This window comes from Festucalex cinctus, chromosome 9, assembly GCF_051991245.1.
Source record: "Festucalex cinctus isolate MCC-2025b chromosome 9, RoL_Fcin_1.0, whole genome shotgun sequence".
Lineage (NCBI taxonomy): Eukaryota > Metazoa > Chordata > Actinopteri > Syngnathiformes > Syngnathidae > Festucalex > Festucalex cinctus.
In genome coordinates this window covers 23,734,059-23,742,601 of record NC_135419.1, presented here as the reverse complement: position 1 = coordinate 23,742,601, position 8,543 = coordinate 23,734,059, and the positions used below count along the sequence as shown (strand labels likewise).

Genomic DNA, 8,543 nt, shown 5'->3' with positions numbered 1-8,543 from the left:
ATTATTTAAATTAAATAAGAAATTAATAAATACAATAAATTGAGTTCTTCCACATATTGACTCTGTTCACAAGTGTATTATGTTCCCCTTCATCTGGCCATTATCATGGATTTTAAACAGAAGGGCCAAAACATGCCTTATGAAAATTAAACTGCACTAAAAAACTAGCCACCAGATGGTGCTAGAACTGCACAAATGGAAATCAACCTGACTTTTTTTGAACAGATGTGCTGCTTTTAATATTGTGATACCGACGATATATTGTGGCAGTTTTAATATCACGATATTGCCGGTATCGTCCACCTGTATATACGTATCAGAATGCATTAGAATGTCAACTGATCGCACTGTATTCTGTCAAATTTGATAACAGACCATGGTAATTTGGATTTTAGCTATGAGTATTTTGTATATATTTTGCATACAAGCAACTCAATGAGAAAAGTAGATCGTCATCCACTAATGTGTGGTGCAAAAGTGGTTACAATGATTGAACTCCACAATAAACTGCTTCCAAAAATAAATATTTATATTGTCTGTTATTGTCAATAAACACACTTGTGGGTCAAAATTCCACAGACACCATGATTATACCGAAAATGAAATGGTGGAAAGTGTTACAACACCTTAAATTTAAAATCAACATATGAGAAGACATTGAAAATAGTTACAATTACATTTTTTTTTTCCCATAGATCAGCTCAAAACAGATCATGTTGTTCAGCATAGCCGCCTTTCCTACTGTATTTAGCAGGGTGTTGTATTGTCCACAAGTATTCTTTGCAATTCTCAAAAGGCTGTAGGGAGTGCCTGTCCATGCTGGAACACATGCAGCTCCTGCTTGTACCAGTCAGGCGCCTCTGGGCCATTCTTCCCAGTCACCTCATGTTCGTAACCATAGGCAACGGTCAGCTCCTCATCCTTCTGCACGGCCTTTATCGTTCGGATGCATTTGATGGAGCCAAAACGGGGGTGAACAAACCTAGGGTGAGGGTGGTGGTGGTGTGTGTGTGTGTGTGGGGGTGTGTGTGTGTGTGTGGGAGGGGTACACTTTTTAAACTCAATCACATTATCAAATATTCCAAGTCTTTTTTTATACTTACATGTCATATTTGCAGTTGGGGATAAAGGAGTGGTTTGCCTTGTGACCTAGTGTGGCGCAATATCGCTCCGTCTGGTCAAATGGCTGAGGCACATCAATCACGGTGTCCTCATCTAATGAGATTGTGTTGCCGTTCAAGGCCCAGTCTCGGCTATCCACCTGAGGATTAGCAGGAAAATATCAATGAGAATCGACACTGTAAGAAAAGATAATCCAAGGAGTATCCACACCTCTGAGTGTGTGATTCGTATTCCATTATAAAAGGCCACCACGGTGTCTCGTTCAGCATCTGTCTTGGCAAACAGACCTTGTCCGGCTCCTTTAATCAACGAGTCCGCTACAAACACCCTGAATAAAAAGAAGTACATATTGCTAAGTCCCTCAAGTCTGCTTGAAAACGCTATTTAAAGCGGACGTTCACGTACCTTTGGCTCTCATAAGGGTCTGGTAGCAGAGCGTGAGTAGCAATGCAAGTGGACGTGGACTTGTCGTATGTATAAACAGCACCTTGAAAAAGCACAATTGTATTCAAGATTGCATTGTATTGGAATGGCCACTGTGCGGCTAGGCTACATGCTAATAGGCCGAGCCTCTTCCTCACAAACTCCACATCACTTGCCAACAAAATGGACGAGGCAAGTAAGGATTACTGCATGCTGCATGGAAAGCTGTGTGATGATTTTCACAGACACTTGGCTGGATAACAATTAGGGATGTAACGATATCCAAACATCACGATACGATATTATCACGATATGGGTGCCCCAGGCACATGCCCAAAGTACTCCTCTGTCCATTTTATTTTTGTGTCTGTGCGAAAGTTATTTTGTTGCCTAACAAAACTAAAATTCAACAACACAATTTATTATTACGATATTTTCATCACGAGCTCCTCCAAGATAACATCATACTATGAGACGTGACGTCATTCGAAGTCAGCCAGCTCAGGTTTGTTTTCTTTTCCTCCTTCTTTCCTCTCTATTCCCTTTCCTCCATGTTTTCTTGTGGCAAGGAGCCATTTTGTTTCAAATGTTTATTGAAGATTTGATGGCTTGCATTCAGAGTGCTCAAAGGCAGCGCTCCAACAGCAGACTAGAGTCGGCTCGTTGGGGAACAGCAATCACACGGGGAAAGGCGGGGTTTGACTAAACCAGGCGTTTTACTTCCGTGTTAAAAAATTAACCAGCAAAACACCTAATATTTCATAAAAAAAATACATTGCCATGATGTCAAAGGTAAGATTTTAATATGGACTTGTCATTCAAAGCAGTGAATCTTAATAGCGAAAGTGCGCGTTAAGTGGCACCCATTGAAAAGGAATTGGTGAAGGGGTTAATTTTTTTCTGCCAATAATCGGCATCGGCCTCAAAAAATGCATATCGGTCGGGCCCTAGTATCTGGTATCGGTGACTACTCAAGAGTATCACTATCGATCTGAAAAAAATATGGTTATTGGACATCCCTATTTTTTATTTTTATTTTATTACACTGTGGTCTGGTATTTTACTTGACCGTGTGGTTGTTCCTAATTTGATTTTATACAGTGTATATTTGTCTCTTCTCTGTTATACGTCATTGGGCTAAGGTGTACTGAACGGAATGTCATTGTGCAATGTACAGTGACAATACAATTTTCTTCTTCTTGCAGCCCTTTAAAGACTCTTGTAATTAAGGGCTATATAAATAAATGTTACTTTACTTCTTCTTCTAGACACACATTATTTTCCAGGGCTGATTCCGATTATTAGATATGAAGCCAATATTCAGAAAATATTGGTGTAAAAAATTTAAGAAGTTTAACTTCAACTCTTAACATGTTTTCGAACAACTTTTTTACAAAATGTTGACTTTTTTTTTTTTATCTTAGTCAATCAAATCTGTTTTAAAATTTTAATGAAAAGTTCAGGGAGCATGTCTTAAAAAGTTCAATGAAAAAGAAGTAAAAAAAACAAAACAAGTGCATAGTTTTCTATAGTAAGTAAAGTTTTCCACAATTTCAGATTTGACCAAAACTTTCCTTGTTTTAATTTCAAATGAAAACAAATAAGTGCAGATAGGCAACATGTTTCTGGGGCTGGAACGGGTTCACGCTATTTCCATTCATTGTAATGAAAAATTAAGTTTGTGAACCAAGTTTCCACTGCAGAACTCACCCACAACAAAAAAAAAAAAAAAAAAAAAAAAAAAAAAAAAAAAAAAAAAAAAAAGTAAGCTCCCTTGTAAAATCTAGACCTGGGTGACAGCTGCTTGCTTACCATTGGGTATGACCTCAAAATATGGTCTCCCATTCTCAGTGACGATGAGAGTCGCGAGCCGAGCTTGGATGAGTTCTCCCGCCACAAAACTTCCATAAAGAGCCGTGCGTCCATCAGGGTAGACATATGCCAACGATTCACCGGTCAGCTCTCCCTCCTCGTTAACCTGCCCAAACACACAGCCTCCATCCTAGATGGAACACAGCACACAACATACAAAAAAATTGTTTTTGTTATCTGTATTTTGTGAATTATCGGCGGTAAATCGGAGATGACCCACAGGGTAGTATGCCCAGCATTCCCCACATCGGATGTTGTCTTTGTACTGGCCCTTGAACACCAAGCGACCCTCTTTATCAAATTCCTGAGCTGGCCCGTTGAGTTCGCCATCCACATACGTGCCATGCATGATACCTCCATCTTCATGCGAATACACCCCCTTTCCCTGAAGAACGTCATCCACGTAGAAGCCTTCCAAGGTGCTGAGCAGATGTGGCAGAAAAATGGCAGAGGTCACTCAATTTAATCATCTGCACAGAAGGACAAATGAAATCAATCTAATTCCCTGAAATATCTTACGCTACGGCTACTCGAGTAGCTGGGGACGGGCACACTGACACAGTGTTCCTTGTTTAATATCCGTTCGTCCAACTGGTCAACCAAAATAATGACACTCAGTTAACAAAATATCCAAGTGAGCGCACAGTACCTTCCATCGAAGAAAAAGAATTTGCCCTTCCCACTTTTCTCTCCATGTGTAAAGTGTCCTTCAAAGCGATCACTGGAAGAGTAGGTCACTGTGCACTGTCCATGAGGTTGTTCATCTTCATCCAGTGGACCTAAACACAGTCAATACTTGAATCAATGTAAAATATGACCATCAAATGTGACACTTTAGTTTAGCACCATTGACTAGTAGGGATGTAACGATATATCGATATATCGTGATATTAAAATTGCCACAATATCGTTGTCGTCATGTTCACAATATTGAAAAGGAACACATCTGTTAAAAAAAAAAGTCAGGTTGATTTCCACTTGTGCAGTTCTGGCTCCCTCTAGTGGCTAGTTTATTAGTGCAATTTAATTTTCATTAGGGATGTTTTGGCCTTCTATGTTTAAAATTATGCTAATTGTCAGATGAAGGGGAACCTAATTTGCTTGTGAAGCGATCAATGTGTGCTTGCATTAGCAAGTAAGTGCCTCAATATTGTTATTAGAGATTGTAGGTGGTTTATATGCATTGCTGTTATGTGCAAAAGCACAATAGTGTGGTTTATTTTATTTTTATTTTTTTAAAACAATATTGTGATCTTTTTTTATTCACTCCCAGCCATTTTCACAGAAGCAATCCCGTTCGCTCCCGGCTGTTTTACTGGATTTTGACAGATTTTGCAAGGCCCACAGAATATTGTGTTCTATTGCTATAAAAGCATGGAACCTATCAAAAGAAAGATTAAAGTCTCTTCTTTCATCAGGAAAAAAAAACAAAGTATGTTTCTATCTGTTTCCGTTTTGCAGCAATTAGCATTAGAAGAGAGCTAAGTTTCATCAGTTTTCACAAATCTATTTAAAATTGCAAGTAATTTAGCTTTTTTTTATACGTGGCTCTGGTTGATCTCCTTTGCTCTGCTGCCACCTGCTGGCCGTTTGTGTAATAACTACCATTTCTGCAACCGTTCTTTGCAGTTGAGAGGCTGCATCAAAGCCTTCTGTATGCTCTAGCATAAAAACAAAAAACAAACCAAAAGTATAAATACGTCTTTGGGACACTTAAAACATTTAAAAACGTATTTACATATTAATATCGCCAACCCCCCACAATATCGTGATAATTATCGTATCGTGACCTTCATATCATGATATCGTATCGTGATTCGTGATGTTTGGATATCGTTACATCCCTATTGACTAGCAAAAGGTACTGTACATTAAAACCGTAATTGGAACATGCAGAAGGCGTGGCCCATTGTTGTTTTCACAAAGCAGTCAAGGGTTCCAGAACGTTTATGTAACGTGTAGGCTGAAGACACAGCAGAAGTAGATGAACAACATATACCCTACATTAAAAACTAATAGTGTCAGTAAAGCACCAAGTAAGATAATATTCATTTTACTAAAAATAATTGCACCTATTTCCCCTTAAGCATGAATAACATACCAGTATTCTAAATTGTTTGACTGCAGTTATCCTGTTATGAAGCATATATGAAGTTGCACATTCCTGAAAACATCATCTGCAATTTAACGTTCTTAAATTAATATTATTTTTTAGACATAAAGCTTATTATTTAAATTCGTGTACAGACACAGCACATGGAGGAACCAGGGAGCATTTAAAAAATATATATATATTAATAGATTGCAAGCACCAAGATATTCCCAGTAAACTATTTTTACCACCTGTCATATGTCAAGACTACATGAGCCACTCAACAAATTATCCTGCTGTCCACTTAAAGGCGCTGTCTGCCAGTTTCACTCTGGAAAAGGCACTTTTTCATTCACTGCCAGTCAGTTTAGAAAATTTTAAACTTTTCAATCCTCACGTGATATTACATTCAATAATTATATATAAACCGAATCTACCAAATAACAGAATAGACTCCCTACTTTTTTCCCCGTCCCATTCTTTTATAATTGACAGTAGAAAAATGTAGGTTTGCCAAAATACAGCCATTTCTCCCATGGACTCTGAAACTGTGTTTATTTCGTATAAAATGGGGCAATGATGTTATCTACCGGTGGTTGGGCATCAGTCAAGTTGTTTCCAAGTTTGATATTTACAGTGGAGCATAATCAGATTCGCCCCCATTTAGCACCGCTCTAAAAAATACAATTGACAAGTATACTTGTCAAAGGCAGTGAATGAGTTAAATACAGGATTTAAACAATCAAACTACTTCTCAATTTACAGAACAGGGCTTGTCTTCATTTTCTGTTGGTGAGTTTGTCCTAAACCCGCACCCCCCCAGCCTGTATTTTACCATTTTGTTTTTGTTTTGTAAACAGCGGGACGTTTCTGTGGAAAGACAGTATTTACAACCCTCCAGCCAATCGCAGAGCAGGGGGTGGCGTGTCGCAAACGGGGCCGGGCGAACGTGTCGGCTGCGTGACGTCACTCCCGCGGCAATTTGAAAGCACACACGGATTATTATTTTTTTTTTTTCACTCTCACACTCACAAAAGCTTAAAAGGGTGAATGAGTGAGTGGGGCGGGTTTAGGGCAAACTCGCCAACAGAAATGAAAGACAAGCCCTGATCTGTAAATTGAGAAGTAGTTTGATTGTTTAAATCCTGTATTTAAAAAGTGCCTTTTCCAGAGTGAAACTGGCAGACAGCGCCTTTAAGTGTTTTTTTTTTTTTTTCATTTTACATTACTAGTGGATGTCATGGCTAGAAATATGCTTATGGTGTACAGCAAACTCATTTAAATAGTTTTTGAAAGAATACTACGTACATGTGTTGCCAAGAATTTAATTTTAAACAAAATGTTGTTCAGAACGTCTATTAAAGGACTGCGGTGAAAAGTGGGTCGAGCAACAAAAGGAAAACGCTAGTCTTGGGATGATAACAAGAAAAAGCTGAAAAACATACTACTCCCAAAAGTTTCAAGCCGAACACGTGACATTCATATCCGATATCTACATGCTGCAGTTTTAGAAGGCACGCTATTTATCTACTGTTATTTGTGAAATGTATGCACATTTCGTGGACTTTTTAAAATCATTTCCGTTCACAAGACAACTAAATCTTAACAATTAAATCTCAGAAATGGTCACTATAACCTCGATTAAAACCGAACGAAACAACACGTCGCTCCACGTTTGTCTTCCCGGCAACACTTCTGGCAAAAGTAGCTAGCGCGAGTCTCGGACAAGCCAGACTGCTCTCAAGCGCCTGTCAGGCGGCTTTCCATGTAACCGAAGCCCCGGCGCGTCGTGGAGCCGCGGGGGCCCACTAGCGAGCCGACGACGTGCAGAGATTGACGATAGATTTGTCATCAAGCTCTCAAATATGCGATGTGTATTGTCCAACCTTCCACGACTTCATCCACAGTCTCATCCTCGCTGTCCATCCTGCCCCTCTGAAGTGGTGAGCCAAAACAGCTCCCACACACAAGTATCCGTCACGCGTGGGGCGTCGCCAGGACATGACGGTTGTGTCTGGGTGGGGACCGACTGTGGCCACCTTTTAAAACAAAACACGTTCCCATCACTTTAAATGACTGCACATTGTCCCCATTACTTAGTTACGTCATGTAAGAATGCAAATATTTTGAGCATGGACGTTTGAATGTGCTGTAATACCACGGAGGAGGCGGGACTTTCGACTTCCGGGTTTTGCACATCAACTTTCATTCCGGTTCCGATTTGCGACATGTGGGCTACATCCCAATACTTGTACTTCCAACTTTGTGCCCCTCGGTTATGTGTTCCCTTCGACGGGTACGAGTAGTTTTTTTTTGCGTGCGCGTGCGTGCGTTTGTGTGCGTGAATATATATATAAATTTATACTCATTAATTTACCTAAAACCTTATAAAAATCCCATTACCCTTCACCTTAACCAGGTACTTCAGAGTCTCGCCAGAGTCGTGAGGTTCAAATGGTCAGGAGACCAGAGAAAAGGTCAGAAAAGATAAAAAGAAAAGAAGGATGAATCAAAGTGAAATCCAGCACGGACCAAACACTTCCTGCCTTCCCCATGATTACAAAAACAAGGTCTTACGCCAACCCCAGAAGCCTCTAAATTCCAACAAATTAACGAGATCTCAATAGACCAGAGGAAAAACTAAAGAGAGGAAGGAGGGAAGGATCGATGAGGCAGAGTGAGATCCATAGAAACCAGTACATCCAGTCCATCAAAGTGGAATCCAGCACCAACCAAACACCTCCTGCGTGGTTACAAAACCAGAGTCTTACGCCAACCCCAGAAACCTCAAACTAAAGAGAGGAAGGAGGGAAGGATAGATAAAGCAAAGTGAGATCCACAGACACCACCACCCACTGATTCAACGAGCTGCGGGAGCGAGAGGCGAATTCTGTTTGAGGCTCAGTAGATGCTGGTGCGATGGATCTGGCATGTTTCAGGACCGCCACCAGAGAAAGAAGCCGTCAACCGCGGCCCAGCAAAGCGAGCACCGCCCCCCCGGAATCCCCCAGGCCGCGGCAGCACCAAGGCCACC

The 8,543-nt window shown here is 40.3% G+C and overlaps 1 protein-coding gene across 1 annotated transcript; it reads right to left on the bottom strand.

The window, feature by feature from the left end:
* Positions 1 to 508: 508 nt before the first annotated feature.
* On the bottom strand, positions 509 to 7,698 carry setd7 (SET domain containing 7, histone lysine methyltransferase). Its single transcript, XM_077532711.1, has 8 exons — positions 7,396 to 7,698; positions 4,067 to 4,196; positions 3,638 to 3,839; positions 3,358 to 3,547; positions 1,528 to 1,609; positions 1,333 to 1,450; positions 1,104 to 1,261; positions 509 to 982 (listed from the first exon to the last, which is right to left on the bottom strand). The coding sequence occupies exons 1-8, from the start codon at positions 7,433 to 7,435 to the stop codon at positions 790 to 792; spliced, it is 1,113 nt and encodes a 370-aa protein (XP_077388837.1). The 5' UTR covers positions 7,436 to 7,698; the 3' UTR covers positions 509 to 789.
* Positions 7,699 to 8,543: the final 845 nt, after the last annotated feature.

What these genes read in the sequence shown, in the direction of transcription:
- setd7 (XM_077532711.1), bottom strand. Translation starts at nt 7,435, where the DNA reads ATGGACAGCGAGGATGAGACTGTGGATGAAGTCGTGGAAG. An exon ending in TTTTGAGGTCATACCCAATG is followed by an intron (nt 1,610 to 3,357) that starts GTAAGCAAGCAG and finishes TGCTTTTTCAAG; the next exon opens with GTGCTGTTTATACATACGAC. An exon ending in TACGAATCACACACTCAGAG is followed by an intron (nt 1,262 to 1,332) that starts GTGTGGATACTC and finishes GCTAATCCTCAG; the next exon opens with GTGGATAGCCGAGACTGGGC.